General features: G+C 42.9%; 1 protein-coding gene across 1 annotated transcript; it reads left to right on the top strand.

The window, feature by feature from the left end:
- Positions 1 to 2,235: 2,235 nt before the first annotated feature.
- LOC124279622 (prostaglandin reductase 1-like) lies at positions 2,236 to 18,589 on the top strand. The gene is made up of 9 exons (XM_046715466.1): positions 2,236 to 2,453; positions 5,490 to 5,535; positions 5,911 to 5,961; positions 6,445 to 6,630; positions 7,156 to 7,273; positions 8,724 to 8,876; positions 14,381 to 14,486; positions 15,256 to 15,374; positions 17,427 to 18,589. The coding sequence occupies exons 1-9, from the start codon at positions 2,348 to 2,350 to the stop codon at positions 17,535 to 17,537; spliced, it is 996 nt and encodes a 331-aa protein (XP_046571422.1). The 5' UTR covers positions 2,236 to 2,347; the 3' UTR covers positions 17,538 to 18,589.
- The last annotated feature ends 1,557 nt before the right edge of the window (positions 18,590 to 20,146 follow it).

Raw genomic sequence — 20,146 nt, forward strand, 5'->3', positions numbered from 1 at the left:
TGTTTGAATCAAACATGGTGCTGGTGTCTTTCAGCACCCTTGTTTTTCGCTGTTTTTGACAATGTTTCATTTCACTCAAACTCAACGAATATTGAATCAGTTGCTTTACTGCAAGTTCTAACATGTCGTCTAAAGTGTCCATTAAGCACACAAAAAGTTGCATTTACCTTAGAATATAAATAACGTTTAAGTTTATATATGACTGTCAAATTGTGTTCCCATACTTTTTGTTTGTAGTATATAATGATGAGTATTTATTAACGACTGTATGAAGAATAAATATATTATCAGCTGTTTGGAAACCATGTCTAAAACCTGCTTGCTCTGAGGTGAAAAACTCTTCTTGCTCATCTCATGCGCTGTACGAGTTGTATATATGTTCCCCAGGAGTTGAGATTGAAAATACGATGTGCCGTTGAGATTGACATCCAGTGATTGAGGGAAAAACAAAGCATCTGAGATGGATATTGACGCTTTACAAATACTAGTATTTATTACCCACGTGGTCAACGTATGGGTTGTTACATACTAATCTCGAACGTCACACGAGTGTCGTATCGCGTTGACCTGCGCCGCAACGACTTGACCTGATATTCTGACTAACCGATGACCCCTCAGTTAGGTCACGTTGTGACGGAACTACTTTCATTCATTCTACAACATATAACAATAGTTTATATCAGTACACGGAGATGAAGCTGACCAGTCACGCGACATTCCACGGATGCATTGTGGGAATGTAAACATTGCGAACGTTGCCGTGTCGCAGGTTAAGTGTGAGTCGAACTGAGACATTATATCCGTCGAAAAACATAAACGTAATGTTCCACCAGTGATGTTAGCCGAGTGAAGCAACTGCAAACAAAGAAATGGTGTGCTACGGAGTAGGTTACTGTAGGAGGTTATACGAGGCGATGACAACTGACAAGCGACGTCGGTTGCCAAGGGTACGTTTGATAACGAGGGGGCAAACGAGAATGGCGTAGTGACGTCAATACAGTGTGACGTCATGCAAAAAGTGAACAACAGAACAAAAGTCTTCCGCAACCTCTTTGTGAAACCGATTTCGGTTTGAAACCATGAAAATAACAAAAATAGACTATATTGTCAATTTGATGCAAGTAGGACGTGGGTAATAAATAAAATACCACACCCTGTCTCACCACATACTAATTATACTGGTGACCTTCCTATGGTTTCTGACACTCGTTTCGTATAATTCGTATATAGGAAGGTCACGAGTTTCGTATAATTTGTCGGGATCCGGTGGTCAGGCTCGCTGACTTGGTTGACACATGTCATCGTATCCCAACTGCGTAGATCGATGCTCATGCTGTTGATCACTGGATTGTCTCGATTATTTACAGACCTCCACGATATAGCTGGAATATTGCTGAGTGCGGCGTAAAACTAAACTCACTCACTCCCTCGTATAATTCGTATGTAATGAGACCTTGTGTAGTATTCTCTACGTATGTGCGTGCGTATGTAAACGAGAATACGTACATATAGCATATGTGCCAGGTCAGAAATAATGAGTTCTGTTGTAGAAAGGACAGGCCCACACACGTTAAAACCCCACCTTGCACTTTGTCCAATGAAAGAATTTATTTGAAAAGGCAATGCGTGTCAGTGCTATCTGTGTCAAGGCACCGTGTGATATGAACATGTATTTAAATTCACTGAATATCTGGATTATTAAAGCCACAGTGAAGATCATGTAAATTCATCAAATGAGAATGCCAAGTAAGTAAGGAAAATGTGAAGGACTTGCAAGTAGTTTAAGTTCAAACAAACAATATTTTTCCCTCTGCATCAAACCATGCTATTTTTCTTTGCCACATTTTTAATTCACCATTTTCTTTACACCAGCAGCTGCACTCAAAGCCTACAAACCCTTAATAAAAACCGCAACACGTTTTTCAATATTTGCTGCATCAGCAGTTCCATTTGTAATTTGTTCATAAATATAAAATCTAAATTGAGCAGGTAAATCATGTGACAGTCAAGGACTATTATATACATCCCACTTGTACATGCCTCGCACGAACAATCCAGGGCCCCGTTCCTCAAAGCGATCGTAGCGCTACGACAGTCGTAAGTCTATGTTAAAGTATGGGAGTTACGACTGTCGTAGCGCTTGATACGAACGCTTTGAGGAACGGGGCCCTTATCGTCTAAGGTATATGGAGAGTTATAGCTAGCTGATAAGATTCCTCCCGACCTTTGGACGCTTGCGTTGGTTGTCAACCGGGGACGTCCTACTTTCAGTATTACTGCTGTGTCATTACCCCGGCTCAGTACTACATATACCTGAGGGAACAAGAGCGAGCAGGCTGACGACAAAATGGTTAAATCAAAGAAGTGGATACTTGCTACAAAGTTTGAAGGAGAGCCAAAGGACTCCAACTTCAAGCTTGAAGAGGAGGAGCTGCCTGCTTTGAAAGACGGAGGTGAGAATAAGGCGAGACGAAGCATTGAGATCACCCATGGGTTAGCGTATAGCTAACTGGGTGTATAACGGTGCTCGGCGTTGTTAATGAATTGTCGTGTTATTCATTGCTTCCGCTGTTGCTTATACTCAGATTAATTAGTTATAAATTTATAATGTTGCTACTTGTTATCGGGTACGTTACTGAGACCGTTCTGGGCGAACAATGTCATTTTGCGTTTGCTTAAAGCACCTTGTTTGGAGTCTACCATTACCACACCTGCGTTGTCAATTTAAAAAAATTAATACTCTCACTCACTCACTCACAATATAAACATGAATGACTGACGTGTTTGTATTCGTATCCCTGTACCTCGACAAACAAAGCAAGAAAGCCCTATCGAATCACTTGTGACGAAGGTAGCCTAGTTAGCTACAGCAAAGATCCTGGTTCAATACATGGGTAAAATGTGTGTAGCCCATTTCTGCTGTTCTTGTTGGAATATTGCTGAACTATTGCTAAAAGCTACGTATAACCATACTCACTCACAGGTGTGACGGACTTGTGTATGTGTGTGAACTTGGTTTTGTAATACTGAACTTGGTTTTTGTAATACAGCTAAAGTCAGGTTAAATTTGAACTGGCTCACTACATACTGTTGATACCCAGTCCTGTCACAACACGCCGTTGACCCAGCAGGAAGAGGTTCCATATTCAGATAGCTAATCGTCCCAGTTTCTGCCCTGATTATGTGTCTATCGGGGACAGACCTGAAACCTCTATTCAATTTAGACCAGACATACCGACTGGGGGTATTTGTATACACGTATGCTTGGGGGTATTTGTATACACGTATGCGTGGTGGTATTTGTATACATGTACTTGCAGCTGGATACAGGGCTCGGTGATTTGATTGGTTGGTTTGTTTAACACCGCACTCAGCAATATTCCAGCTATATGGCGGTGGTCTGTAAATAATCGCGTCTGGACAACACAATCCAGTGAGCATCGATCTACTCAATTGGGATACGACGAGTCAGCTAGCCTGACCACCCGATCCCGTTAGTCACCTCTTACCACAAGCATGGGTTACTGAAGACCAATTCTAACCCGGATATTCACGGGTCCATGGTTTTATCAAACTGTAGACTTCAAAACACAGACACACATTAGGATTATCAGCTGATTCCTGTCAATCTTACCCGGATCTTTACGTGTACCTCCACGATTTGAATAGCTAGGGCGAAGGAGACCATAAGTGTAGAACTTGTGCCCAATCCCTTTGTCTTTTGGACAATACGATCTATTTAAAATGTTTGATTAGCTAGTTACACGGGTAAACTCACCCTGATTGTGAGGGGACGTAAACCAGCGACAGGCTGTTATATCAATTACATTGTGGCTGCGTGCGAATCTGGGACAGGTATGTAACTGTGTAAGGAAAATTGAATTCGATACAGTCACGTGAGAGGTACCCCAACAACATCAGTGAACCCTCACCAACGGTGCTTGATCCAAGGTATATCCCGTTGTGCATATGCAGTGTTTCCGCTGCGCCAACAGGAGCTCGGCCATGAGTTATGAACAAAAGAAATCGACTTTCGTCGTACCACAGGCAAACTGTAGCGCAAACAGGGTAGCGCAACAAAGAGAAAGTGACCAGTCTTCGCTTCGCTCGCATATACGAAGACTGGTCATTTTCTCTTTGTTGCGCAACCCTGTTTGCGCTACAGTTTGCCTGTGGTCGGACCTATGGACCATATCCATGACCCCAATCCGATTTCGATACTCAGCGTGCTGCTTTATGCTCTGGGTGAGTGAGTGAGTGAGTTGAGTTTTAAGCTTTCATCAGTATTTCAGCAATATCACGGCGGGGGACACCATTTTGTGATCTGAGGATAACACTGGACGTCTGTTTACGTCACTGTTTACTGAAACGTGATATTTGCGTTCTTCACGTCACAAGATGACAGATACATCACTGTTGTTATTATTTTGAATTACGTCTGTGCGTCCGTCCGTGCAAATTCGTCTTTTCCGGAACAGAACATAAAAACCGTTAAATATTTCCTCACCAAACTTTGCACATAGATAGGTCTGCTGGTGAACTTGTGCCTTTTGGTAGTTATTATTTTCTGAATAAAATATTTTTGGTGTTTCCATGGCAACGAATTTGATTTTGACATAAATTGTTGGTAGTGCTCTTTTCCGGAGCAGTACTTAAAAACCTTTTAACACTCTCATTCCACTTTGTGGGTATTCAAGAACCTAATGACATAAATCAACAGTACCACTCTATTTCCTGTATCAACATTGCTGATGTACATCAAACCGTAGAAGCACTCAGGCAGTCTGTTGTTGATACCAGCATGCTTGTATATGAATAGTTTATATATGTATGTGTTCGTTAGATCAATATGAAGAATAATGTAACATTTGACATAACTAGTTGAACATGAATAGTATTTTACCATTGCGGGGATATTGATGACATTGTAATCTTGTTGGGGTTGGTCATTTACAATCAAAATACACTGTAAAATGTGTTTAAATTTAATTTTAAAGCAAACTTAAACATACAAATGTAGAGCTCATTGGGATAACGGAATTAGTTTATGATTATGACTAAGTTTAGCAGCTTGACGTTTCACGAGGTACAATTAAAAAATGGGAGCCACGGGAGGTGCATAATTTAAGAAATGAGCAATTTAGAAAAATCAGAAATAAAAAAGTGTAAAAGGAAGATGATGATTTTTTCATTTGATGTTTAACAACTATTGACTTATTGACCATACAGTTAGATATATCAAAGATTATTTAATTAAATATTATAGCAATGCCAGCAAAAACACTTTCGTCGATATTCTAAAGACATATAACGAATCAACTATATTAAATATGTCTCTGCTTAGATGGTGATCGTGATGTCAATCACTTGATTATCTATTCCTCACTCGATTATTTACAGACCGGCGCCATATCGTTGAAATATTCCGGCGTTAAGCAACACAAAATCTTTCTCTGTAGATTATAGATCCTTATGAAAATATGTTTCAGAATTCATCTGTGATGCAGTGTATCTTAGTGTGGATCCGTACATGAGGTAAGATCGCGAGGGACTAATGGTTCTCAAAGTTATTTTATTTGATAGTGTTAAACTACGCTACTGCCCTACTACACGGTTCGAGGTCTTTAGTAACGTTACGCATACAAAGCTTACAGAATGGATCTCTGAAATAGGTCACTCTTGCATAGCATTTTGAGAGGTTCTCTTAAATAAAGTCACACGTGATTCCAGCCAGAGCGCATCTATCAAATAGCTTCAGATATGCAGAATGTTTGGGATGAGATGAATCACAGCAGTTGAACATATATTTGTCCCGGTGCCCAAAACTTAATGTGCAAGTTCATGTTACTAACATGTACACATACTTCAATACCTCACCAGCATTGTATTTTGTCTTCACTCCTTTTTCAGGGCACATTCTTTCCCTGTAGGGAGTTGCGTCATCGGCGAACAGGTAGCGAGGTAAGCAACTTGGCGATTTCTACTGAACAAACTTGTGTTGCTTTGGATTCACAAAGCACCCGCTGGCATTAATAAGTAGAAAGACTTGGTTATATGTAATTATTATGATCCAGTATAATATGAATGAAGGTAGAGAGAGAGGGAGAGAGAGAGAGGGAGGGAGAGAGAGAGAGAGAGAGAGAGAGAGAGAGAGAGAGAGAGAGAGAGAGAGAGAGAGAGAGAGAGAGAGAGCGAGAGAGAGAGATGAGTGTGCGTATACGCGTGCGTGTATGAGAGAGTGCGTGTGTGTGTGCGTGTTTGCGTTAGTAGGCATTTCCTAGGGGTATTGGCAGATGGGGGATAGGGGCATATTGAATTACATACTATCAATATAACTGTATGCACAGGCACGAAATTTTGTCTAACGCTCACTTTTGTCTAGATTTACGAAAAAAGATAACACGGGTATGCAGATGTAGTTCACTATTGAGCATTTGTTCCCAGAGTGTCGGAGAGTAAAAACAAGGACTACCCCGTCGGATGCCTGGTGCAGATGTACGCGGGGTGGCGTTCACGTACACTGGTCGACCCTTCAAAACCAAAAGATTTGGAAACCGTTCGCTTCCTCAGAGTGCCCGACCTTGGAAAACTGGAGCCATCTCTCGCACTGGGAATCTTGGGCATGCCAGGGTAGGTGTTCGCATCAGCAGTGGTTGGTTGGCAAGTTTGTTTGTTGTTTAACGCCGCTCTCAGCAATATTCAATATTCAAGGGGGGCTGGAGTCTGGACCAGACAATCCAGCGATCAACAGCATGAACATAGATCTACGCAACGCAATTTGGATTCGATTATATGTGTCAACCATGTCAGTGAACCTCACCGCCTAATCCCGTTAGTCGACTCTTACGACAAGCATGGGTTACTGAAGACCAATTCTAACCCGGATCTTCACCGGTTCGTCAGCTGTGAATAAGGTGTTATATCAGTGATTGTGTGAAGCACAACTTCAAATAACTGAGTGAATGAATCTGCTCAACGACATTGTCATCAAAATTCAAGCTACTTGACACCTGCCTGATCTATGCAAGCTTCTCTAGTCGAGTACGATGACGTGAGTGTTGATATCAATGAATGTGCCACTTGAATTTTTATTTATTTGAACAGCGTGAACATCCTCAGGTTTTGATATTTTGATGAGCAAATGCCACATTTCAGGATGACTGCCTACTTTGGGTTCCTGGAGCTCTGTCAACCTAAGGCTGGTGAGACTGTTCTGGTCAACGGTGCCGCGGGAGCGGTGGGCAGTGTTGTCGGACAGATCGCCAAGATCAAGGTGAGAATATAACATATAACACCAGTGTAATAAACAGAACTACCATATGTCACCGGGTCGCTCTTCACTGACAAAGTTGACCCGTGAAGATCCTTGTTAGAATTGATCTTCAGCAGCCAATGCTTGTCGTAAGAGGCGACTAACGGGATCGGGTGGTCTGGCTCGCTGACTTGGTTGACACATGTCATCGGTTCCCAACTGCGCAGCTCGATTCTCATTCTGTTGGTCACTGGATTGTCTGGTCCAGACTCGATTATTTACAGACCACCGCCATATAGCTGGAATATTGCTGAGTGTGGCGTTAAACTAAACTCACTCACTGTCGAAGTCACCGTAGTGCCTTCCCTGCTCATTGCTGTCCGACAGTCGGTGCACCTCGGCGTTTTGTGCTAACTATTGCTTCAGTAGCATCTACACATTCTATTCACGAACAGTTCAGTCGTATACTTTCATCATGCATTGCTTTCATGTAAGTTATTTTCCCGGCAAGCTTATACATGGAATGAAGATGTTTGTAGTCATCAATACATTTTGGTAAGTACATCTACCCTAGTGGTAAGGTATATAGTTAGTTTGCTACTCGTGTTTTAGAGGAGCAGTGGGGTAGCATAGTGGATAAAGCCTTCGCCCGTCACGCCGAAGACCCGGGTTCGATTCCCCACAGGGGCAAAATGAGTGAAGCCCATTCCTGGTGTCCCCCGCCGTGATATTACTGAAATATTGCTAAAAGCGGCGTAAAACTCCACTGACTCATTATTTTAGAAAACAGAATTCTGGTTAATCCCTGGGGCACTAAGAGGACCATACAAACTAGCGCGAGCTACTTTCTCTTGCGTCCGTGCGCCGGTTGTTAGAACTTTAGCACTTTCACGCGTAACTATCGATAGGCATTGATGGACTTTTACGGGTCATATTGTTCCCGGGTGGTATCTAACGAGTTACTTCTGGAGTTACGTCTTATGTCAGGAGTAGTGCCTCAGTGCTCATTGCTGCCTTACTAACCAAGCTGAAGTTCCTGGCTCGAGAGGGTCAAAGTAGTTGCCTACGAGGTGATAACTGGTCACACAACCGACAGTCTTTGCATCTTGTCGATTGTACTCTCTGACAATGGTTTTAGTTATCTTAGTAATAGCGGTTATGCAGTTGCTCAGCTAATCAGATTGTATATTTACTCATGGTTTGTGAATCAGCGATGCCTTGTTTGTGTAAATTGAGATCATGATCCCCAAGATCGCCTGTCTTTACCGTTCAAAATATATGGGTGGGGGGTGGGCGGTATGGTGAATTTTATGGAGAAGCATGTTGTATGCTTCTCTCGAGGGTAATACGGTCTGATGTACGTCTCTTGGTTGCAGTGTCACCCGAGCCACGGGTGAAACACGCAGGTTTTTGCGTTAACGCGAACACTGATAATTGTTCGGAAAACCAATCGTTTTAACGTCGTTTCCAGGGGTGCAAGGTGATTGGATTTGCTGGATCAAAGGAGAAATGTGATTGGGTGAAGAGTCTTGGATTTGATCACGTGTTCAACTACAAGGAAGTAGACATCGACAAGTCCCTGAAAGAGGCTGCCCCCGACGGAGTGGACTGCTACTTTGATAACGTACGTACACCGTCCACCTATTGTCACCTCTAACGCCAAACCAAAGTCAACACACTGTATCTACACCACCCACCTATTGTCAACATACTGTACGTACAACATCCACCTATTGTCACCCCCTACGCCAACCTATAGTCAACACACTGTATCTACACCACCAATCTAATGTCAACATACTGTATGCACAACACCAGGCCATTGTGAAAAATTGTACTTACAGTACCCACCTTTTGCAATATACTGTACGTACAAGGCCAAGCTATATTTAACATGCTGCATCTACAACACCCTCCAGGTGTGAACGTACTATACGTACAACACCCTCCTATTGTCAACATACTGCAAATACAGCGCCCACCCACTGTCAACATACTGTACATACAACACCCACCCACTGTCAACATACTGTACGTACAACACCCACCCACTGTCAACAAACAGTACTTACACCATCCACCCACTGTCAATTTACTGTACGTACAACACCAACCCACTGTCAACACAAACTGTCACTGTACGTACACACCATCCCACCCACTGTCAAACACCCACCCCTTTACAGTACGTACAACACCCACAAACTGTCAGCATACTGTACGCACACCACCCACCCACTGTCAGCATACTGTACGTACAACACCCACCCACTGTCAGCATACTGTACGTACAACACCCACTCACTGTCAGCATACTGTATGTACAACACCCACCCACTGTCAACATACTGTACATACACCACCCACCCACTGTCAGCATACTGTACGTACAACACCCACCCACTGTCAGCATACTGTAGGTACAACACTCACCCACTGTCAACATACTGTAGGTACAACACCCACCCACTGTCCACATACTGTAGGTACAACACCCACCCACTGTCAATATACTGTAGGCACAACACCCACACACTGTCCACATACTGTAGGTACAACACCCACCCACTGTCCACATACTGTAGGTACAACATCCACCCACTGTCCACATACTGTAGGTACAACACCCACCCACTGTCCACATACTGTAGGTACAACACCCACCCACTGTCCACATACTGTAAGTACAACACCCACCCACTGTCCACATACTGTAGGTACAACACCCACCCACTGTCCACATACTGTAGGTACAACACCCACCCACTGTCAACATACTGTAGGTACAACACCCACCCACTGTCAACATACTGTAGGTACAACACCCATACACTGTCAACATACTGTAGGTACAACACCCACCCACTGTCAACATACTGTACGGTACAACACCCACCCACTGTCCACATACTGTAGGTACAACACCCACCCACTGTCAACATACTGTAGGTACAACACCCACCCACTGTCAACATACTGTAGGCACCACACCCACCCACTGTCCACATACTGTAGGTACAACACTCCACCCACTGTCAACATTCTGTAGGTACAACACCCACCCACTGTCAACATACTGTACATACAACACTGTCCACCCCACTGTCAACATACTGTAGGTACAACACCCACCCACTGTCAACATAACTGTAGGTACAACACCCACCACACACTGTCAACAGACTGTCAACATAGGTAGGTACAACAGCCACCCACTGTCCACATACTGTAGGTACAACACCCACCCACTGTCAACATACTGTACATACAACACCCACCACTGTCAACATACTGTACATACAACACCCACCACTGTCAGCACACTGTACATACTGTACATACAACACCCACCACTGTCCACATACTCTACATACAACACCCACCCAATGTAAACATACTGTAGGTACAACACCCATACACTGTCAACATAATGTAGGTACAACACCCACACACTGTCAACATACTGTAGGTACAACACCCACCCACTGTCCACATACTGTACATACAACACCCACCCACTGTCAACATACTGTACGTACAACACCCACCCACTGTCAACATACTGTACATACAACACCCACCACTGTCAACATACTGTACATACAACACCCACCCACTGTCAACATACTGTACATACAACACCCATCCACTGTCAACATACTGTACATACAACACCCACCCACTGTCACACATACTGTAGGTACAACACCCATACACTGTCAACATACTGTAGGTACAACACCCACCCACTGTCCACATACTGTAGGTACAACACCCACCACTGTCAACATACTGTAAGTACAACACCCACCCACTGTCAACATACTGTAGGTACAACACCCACCCACTGTCAACATACTGTACATACAACACCCACCCACTGTCCACATACTGTAGGTACAACACCCACCCGCTGTACTGTACAACACCCACCCACTGTCCACATACTGTGGGTACAACACCCACCCACTGTCCACATACTGTACAACATCCACCCACTGTCAACACATACTGTACTACAACACCCATCCACTGTCAACATACTGTAAGTACAACACCCACCCACTGTCACTGTAGGTACAACACATACTGTAGGTACAACACCCATCCACTGTCAACATACTGTAGGTACAACACCCATCCACTGTCCACATACTGTAACATACACCCATCCACCCACTGTCCACATACTGTACATACAACACTCCATCCACTGTCAACATACTGTAACCCACTGTACAACTGTAGAACACAAACACCCATCCACTGTCCAACATACTGTAGGTACAACACCCACCCACTGTCAACATACTGTACATACAACACTGTCCACATACTGTAGGTACCACACCCACCCACTGTCAACATACTGTACCCACTGTCAACATACTGTAGGTACAACACCCACTGTCAACCACTGTCCAACATACTGTACATATACAACACCCACTGTCCCATACTGTCATCCACACATACTGTAGGTACAACACCCACCCACTGTCCACATACTGTAGGTACATACAACACCCACCCACTGTCAACATACTGTAGGTACAACACCCACCCACTGTCCACATACTGTACTGTACATACAACACCACCCCTGTCAACACCCACTGTCCACACATATACAACACCCACCCACTGTCAACATAGTACACACAACATTCCACACACTGTCCACATACTGTACATACAACACCATCCACCATACTGTCCACTGTCAACACTGTCGAACATACTGTACATACAACACCCACCCACTGTCCACATACTGTACATACAACACCCACCCACTGTCCACATACTGTACGTACAACACCCATCCACTGTCCACATACTGTACATACAACACCCACCCACTGTCCACATACTGTACATACAACACCCACCCACTGTCAACATACTGTACATACAACACCCACTGTCCATCATCCACTGTCAGCACCATGTAGGTTTGTCCACATACTGTAGTACATACAACACCCATCCACTGTCCACATACTGTAGGTATCTGACAGGGCACACCCACTGGTGAACACACTGAACACATACTGTACATACAAGCAGACCAGGGTTCATCACTAATTGAACCATAGATTGCGAGGGTTGACAACTAATTGACAAACTGGACTGTAGAAGACCAGGATTGAACACTAAGTAGACAGTAGGAGTACAGGGTTGAACACTAATTGGCAGTAGAAGAAGACGACGTTTGTTACTCATTGGGCAGAAGGAGAACATGGTGGAACACTCATTGGGCAGTAGCAGAACAAGGTTGAACACTCATTAGGCAGTAGAAGACCAGGCTTCAACACTCATTTGGCAGTAGGAGAACAAGGTTGTACACTTATTGGGCAGTAGAAGACCAGGGTTCAACACTAATTGGGCAGAAGGAGAACAGGGTTGTACACTTATTGGGCAGTAGGAGACCAGGGTTCAACACTAATTGGGCAGTAGGAGAACAAGGTTGTACACTTATTGGGCAGTAGGAGACCAGGGTTCAACACTCATTGGGCAGAAGGAGAACAGGGTTCAACACTTATTGGGCAGTAGGAGACCAGGGTTGAACACTCATTGGGCAGAAGGAGAACAGGGTTCAACACTTATTGGGCAGTAGGAGACCAGGGTTCAACACTAATTGGGCAGTAGGAGAACAAGGTTGTACACTTATTGGGCACAAGGAGACCAGGGTTCAACACTCATTAGGCAGAAGGAGAACAGGGTTCAACACCTATTGGGCAGTAGGAGACCAGGGTTGAACACTAATTGGGCAGAAGGAGAACAGGGTTCAACACTTATTGGGCAGTAGGAGAACAAGGTTGTACACTTATTGGGCACAAGGAGACCAGGGTTGAACACTCATTGGGCAGAAGGAGAACAGGGTTCAACACTTATTGGGCAGTAGGAGACCAGGGTTGAACGCTAATTGGGCAGAAGGTGAACAGGGTTGAACACTAATTGGGAAAGAGGAGAACAGGGTTAAACACTCATTGGGCAGTAGAAGACCAGGGTTGAACAATCATTGGGCAGTAGAAGAACACTAATTGGGTTGAACAATCACAACACTTATTGGGCAGTAGGAGAACAGGGTTCAACACTTCATTGGGCAGTAGAAGACCAGGGTTCAACACTAATTGGGCAGAAGGAGAACAGGGTTCAACACTCTTATTCAACACTCAACATTGGGCAGTAGGAGCAGGGTTCAACACTAATTGGGCAGAAGGAGAACAGGGTTCAACACGTATTGGGCAGTAGAAGACCAGGGTTCAACACTTATTAGGCAGTAGAAGACCAGGCTTCAACACTAATTGGGCAGAAGGAGAACAAGGTTGTACACTTATTGGGCAGTAGGAGACCAGGGTTCAACACTAATTGGGCAGTAGGATAACAGGGTTGTACGCTTATTGGGCACAAGGAGACCAGGGTTGAACACTCATTGGGCAGAAGGAGAACAGGATTCAACACTTATTAGGCAGTAGGAGACCAGGGTTCAACACTCATTGGGCAGAAGGAGAACAGTGTTGAACGCTAATTGGGCAGAAGGAGAACAGGGTTGAACATTAATTGGGAAATAGGAGAACAGGGTTAAACACTCATTGGGCAGTAGAAGACCAGGGTTCAACACTAATTGGGCAGAAGGAGACCAGGGTTCAACACTTATTGGGCAGTAGAAGACCATGGTTCAACACTTATTGGGCAGTAGAAGACCATGGTTGAACACTTATTGGGCAGCAGAAGACGAGGCTTCAACACTCATTGGGCAGAAGGAGAACAAGGTTGAACACTAATTGGGAAATAGGAGAACAGGGTTAAACACTCATTGGGCAGTAGGAGACAACGATTGAACACTCATTGGGCAGAATGTGTTCATATTTGATCAGTATCTCGGCAGTGGTAGAACAGTTCTGTTATTAATTGTGCAGTAGAAGATCAAACGTCATCATCATATTATACCGGGGAAGACTTGGGTTGTGAATAACTGGGTAGAAAACAAGGACACTGTTAAACAAGGAATAGGCCCAAAAGCAGTTGGAGACAATGAGGTTTATGACAGTGGATAGTCTTCCAATAGTGTAGACACCTGGTTAATAACTGAAAGCTAACAACAAGCATATAATTTTACAGGTGGGAGGAGAGTTCACGTCTATAGCAATTCAGCACATGAATCTGTTTGGAAGGATTTCTATTTGTGGTGGTATCTCAGTCTACAATGCCACAAAACCACCCATCGGTAAGCATTTTCGAGCTATACCCTACGCATACCCTCTTGGAATTTGTTGGATATTTGTTGAGATGTCGGTTTATGAACGTGTATCAAGCTCATGCTTTGGTTCAAGCCTTGTAGTTGTATATGGTCCAAAATGTCGAGGTTAATTTTGCATGTGGGCCTGGTTCGAGGCCTTCAAACACTGTCTATACTATGGGGAACATATCCAAACTTACACAAAGTGCCATGGCATGGCAAACTAAGGACCACCTGTTATGGACATGCAGAGATGATGGAGTGTCGTTTTCTAATTTTCTATGACAGAAGGAGTCATGGGAGTTTGTTTTAATGTGATCAGGTGCATTTAAGATTACATCATCAGATAGACTATGTACATCATAGTATCTCTTCTCTGAAAAAAACGATTTCCGGGTAGGACCACCAACTATGATAATCAATTACGACATAAACATGACTATTGCGACCATCATATTGTTGAAGGATGAGAACTACTGGAAGTCTATTGTCCAATAACTGGACTGTTGGATGCTTTTATGAAGAGGTTTGAATGTCTGTTAATATCTGTTTTGCACATTGGGTGCAGTCTCATTATCTGCAAACTTGTGTTGAGTGTTAAATATATTTCTTAAATTAACGTTCGTATTATTTTTCAGCAACATAGTCGTGCAGGGTGCACTGCGATAAAAAACGTGGAAGGTGATATCTTCATTTCCAACAGGCTTCCTATTTTCTTCTGTACACTCATGTGCATTTATTTTGTGTCTTCTGTCAGGCCCCAGTCCCTACATGACGATCTTGTCCAAACAACTGAAAGTTGAAGGTTTTATTGTGTATCGGTGGGCGGACAGGTTCTTGGAGGGCAAGGCTGAAATGAAGAAATGGATAGATGAGGTGAGTATCGGAGTGCTAAAGTAACTATTCAAAAATTATTTACTTATAACAGCGACTTCTATTGAGTAACGCCTCGCTTACAGAGGGACGGAGTCATTCATTTTGGAGGAAGTCTTAAATCTTGCCTCGAGATACCGACCGGGTCGAACAAACTGAACCGGCTTCGGAGAATATTAATAAAGATTGTGAAGCATTAAGTTTATGTACTAGAGAAGCGACGAGGCAGCTTTTAATCTTTCACCCCAAGCTGCCAAGGGTTACTAAGTTAGTGAGTTAGCGAGTTAAGATTTTAAGTCACATCGGCAATATTTCAGCCATATCGTGACTAAAGCAAGTTATATATTTATTATGATTGAAAGAGTTAAGATTTTAAGTCACATCGGCAATATTTCAGCCATATGGTGACTAAAGCAAGTTATAGATTAATAATGATTGAAAGAAAAATTATAAACACCTGTCAACGAAGGACAGTAAAACAACTAGATTATCACAGATACTTGTTGTATATATATTTAAAACTAGTAATTAAATCTAAAACAGTTGAACTATAGAGGACGATACAGTATAAAACAGACTATAGATTTTCAGCCGCTGGCGATTGTAGGGAAATTTTGACAAAATTAAAAGAGCATGTATACTACGATTAAAAATGATAGTAGGTTTAAATTTACCTTGAATGCTTTGGGACTAACGTACCCTCTCCGGAGGATCCAATTGTTACTAAGTGTACATCCACATGACCTTAGACCGCGTCCGTGGTGTAGTGGTTAGAGCGTCCGCCCGGAGAGCGGAAGGTCGCGGGTTCGATCCCCGACCGCGTCATACCAAAAGACGTTAAAATATGGTACTTGTTGGTCCCTGCCTGGCGCTCGGCATTAATGGGTACATCAAGGACTGGTCGGCTCGGAGTCATTATAATGTGTCTGAGTGGGGTATTGACGCTTCACTGCGGCATGGTATCTCAGTGGGCTAGCACTATAAAACCAGCTTCAGTCTGGGCTAGTATAAGCAGCCGCACATACACATACACACGCATGCACGTCGTCATATGAGCGAAATATTCTCAAGCACGACGTTAAACCCAATTTCACCTCACCTCACATGACCTTAGACCTTGTAGCACAGGTTAGCGTGATTAGTGACACTGACATATGATCACCATGATAAGGTACAACACTTGCAGTTTAAGAACATGTTTTATGTACAGTAAAGGTCTGAGTGGTGTTAAGTTACCGAGTTATTACGGTAAGTATGGTTTTGCGCCGCTTTTAGCAAAAGCCATCAATATCACGGCGGGGGACACTAGAAGTGGGCTTGACACTTAGTGGCCATGTGTAGAATCGATCTCGGGTCTTTGATGTGACGAACGAACGCTTTAACCACTTGGCCACCATTGTTTTCTTAGATAATTACTAAGCGGTAACTTATAACCCGATGTAATTGAATATTTCTGTACATAAGCGTTAAAAATACAAATGGGTGGTATCTCAGTCAGAACCTCGTCATAAGTGTACATTAATCCATATTCGGAACTATGGATGTAGGTAATAATATGTAAATATTTATTGGATGACTTGAGGACGTTCTCTCGAAATAGATGTATATTATAAAGCTCTGTCTATCTCGAAGGTCTAGTTCAGTCATAGTTTGGAGACAAGGATCATAGTTTTGTTCGACATAAACTGCCCGACTTCATTACATCGGTTGTTAGTTGAATATATGACTCGACGGTCAGTGAAGATCCGAGTTAGAATTGATCTTCAGTAACCCATGCTTGACGTAAGAGGTGACTGACGGAATTGGATGTTCAGGCTGGAAACGATTGTGTTTATACGTCATCGTATCCTAATAGCGTAGATCGATGCTCATGTTGTTGATCACTGGATTGTCTGGTCCAGACTCGACAGACCGCCGACATTTAGCTGGCTGGAATATTGCGGAGTGCGGCGGCGTAAAATAGACTCACTCAATGACTAGACATTTTACAACGAGGGGTCACGGAAATATCTGATCATTTCCACAGGGCTTATTTCACATTGCATTCTATTACAGGGAAAGATCAAGTACAGAGAGACGGTCCAAGATGGTTTCGACAACATGCCCAAGATCTTCATGTCGCTCTTGAAAGGAGCCAACATTGGGAAGATGGTCGTCAAAGCCTAAGATATCAAAGGGATCATTGATCATTTCAGTCTGCAGTATATATACTCTATGAACTGTGCAAACTATTTATTCATTTTTGTGACATTATAGCTGTTTGTAAATTTTGTGAAACTTTGTAACATTAAGATGTTTTATATATACTAGGGCTGGGACGGGTAGGAAAAAATGGAATCGAGTACCCGCATGTACTTACCCGAATCGGAATCGAGTACCCGGAAATGTAAGGAATACAGCGTTTCTGTCAACTTTCTGAATATTCAATCACGATTTGACAGAGATTATTATAGAAAACTTGAAAGGCTGGCAATAAGACATTAAAAATGATCTCAAGCTATTTAATTTACGCCTGTTTAACCAATAGAAAGAGCAACGCCATTACTTACAATCCTCGTTAAAACACAGAGCTTTTCGTTCCTGCTGTTACTGTAACTTGACTACTCACTGCTCATGCGCAGATAAATTACAGTCGTTAATAATAACCTCCATTAATCGGACAATACCAGTGATGTAAATTTGTGTAACGATAATAATAATGAAAAAAGACAAGTTATATTATATGCCCTTGTCATTACAGAGTTCTCTCCTTTTCCAGGTACTCGATTCCCAGAAATAGGACTCGATTCCAGCCCCTTATTCGAGTACCCGAGTACCCGTCCCAGCGCTTATGTATACATAAACATTTATATATAAATCGTGTTGTGTATCATTTTAAATTCGAGAATGGAGGAATAACAGAACAAAATGACATTCAAATTAAGCATTTAAAATTTATTGTAGAACGAAAGCTGTATGCTTCCAATCTATTGTCGAAATAAACAATACAGGTAACTAATATTGGTTAACGAAAAACATGAATTGCTACAAATATTTAAAATATACTATTTTTCCCATTTTTGCCACAAACACGTATTTACTTCACGCATTAAGCCCTGTCTGCCACCAAGCACCTGATATCAGCTTGTTGCAATGTCGATAGCCAGCATAAACAGAACAAACTTGTAAAGTGACCTAAATTCCGCACTAGTGTCGAATAAAGATTGATTACAACCGTACAGCCTCGCCTATTGTTTAATTACATCACAAACTAATTGATCAGGTAACGTTCACACTGACTGGAGCAACGTTCCAACTGAAAAAGAGGAGATCCGCATATTGTACCCATCATTGAATTCAAACCCGGGCCGCCGTCGTGACACCGTTTAAACCAATAGGGTTACCAGCCAGCTTCAGGAGTTATGCAGGCTTTGGGTATACGAAACAACATCCCCATTTCTTGGAAATACTCTCTATACAAATAGTTTATGTTAGAGACTCTATTAGTCAGATCACAATACACTTACGTTCATATACCTTATATCTGTTCAGAAGTTCTCTTTGTTTTCGAGAGAGGATAAAACGCGATAACACCACTTGTTACTTGACGAACGATTGTGTGTATTGAAAATGGGCCCTCCCTCTTTTTATGTATCAGTATTAAAGTCGTTGAATAACATTTAAGGACGTATTGTCTCATTACTGAGTGAGTGAGTGAGTTTTGGTTTTACGCCGCTTTTTGCGATATTCCAGCAATATCATGTCGGGGGACACCAGAAATGTACCCATGTTCACATAGTGTACCTATGTGGGGAATCGAACACGGGTGTTCGGCGCGACGAGCGAAGGCTTTAACCACTATGCTACCCCACCGCCCCGTATCCTTATTGTCTCAGCCAGGGCGCCACGACATACTGCATACATTTGAACATACCAGTGCACGTTGTTTAGCCCAGGCATGACTTATTTCAGTATCATGTCGTGACTGTATGGAAGAGGTGCACAATGTCACCCTGTTTGAGAAATGCAGACGCACGAACGCTGATTCACACAATCACCTGTCTGTTGAGCGACGTCAGGCATGGTCTTGTTGATTATTTGAGAGATATGACATCACAAACACGGAAACGGTCTACACCATTAACACTCGTATGTGCTTGTTGCTTGTTTAACGTCATTAATTGTTCAATGTCATAAATGCAGATGTTGCTAGTAGTTATTTTTCACAAAACTCCTGATTAATGAAAATCCCTAAAGCGGCATTCACACGGCAAACTAATGTTTGACAACACATGTTGTTGAAATTTTGAAAGTTGTCAAACTCACGTTTTCTCACGTTAAACACATGTTGTCAAACTTAAGTGTCATTTGAGCGCTATGTCTGACAATTTCGTTGACTGCGATTGGTTGTTTTTGAACATGTGTTGTGAAACTTTTGTTTGCCGTGTGAAGACCGCTTAAGTACACCCTTATCGAATCCGTCGTGGGTAATTTATCGTTGGTTATTGGTAACTTGAGAATTCCAAACACGCAACTCCCGCGAGGGACGAGTAGCCAGTCTACTACACAGGGTCGGATACAGCTTTTTGAGAGAGAGGGGTGCACACTATTGAGAAAGGATGGGTGCACACTTCCTTTGCACGAGAGTTTCAATGGTCATTTGATAAACACACACACAAACACAAACACAAACACACACACCCCGACCCCACAGATCCGCCTATGCTACAGCACTGCAGTTTCCTTTTGTCGTGTGAGTTACCGTTGATCGCGGGTTCGAATCCAAACTTCTCCCT

This window comes from Haliotis rubra, unplaced genomic scaffold (assembly GCF_003918875.1).
Source record: "Haliotis rubra isolate DU_JTF1 unplaced genomic scaffold, ASM391887v1 Scf253, whole genome shotgun sequence".
NCBI classification, from domain to species: domain Eukaryota; kingdom Metazoa; phylum Mollusca; class Gastropoda; order Lepetellida; family Haliotidae; genus Haliotis; species Haliotis rubra.

Bases quoted from the DNA above. Each gene is read 5' to 3' on its own strand.
- LOC124279622 (XM_046715466.1), top strand. From the start codon at position 2,348: ATGGTTAAATCAAAGAAGTGGATACTTGCTACAAAGTTTGAAGGAGAG. The intron at 8,877-14,380 runs GTACGTACACCG...ATAATTTTACAG, and splicing joins TGGACTGCTACTTTGATAAC to GTGGGAGGAGAGTTCACGTC. The intron at 14,487-15,255 runs GTAAGCATTTTC...GTCTTCTGTCAG, and splicing joins TGCCACAAAACCACCCATCG to GCCCCAGTCCCTACATGACG.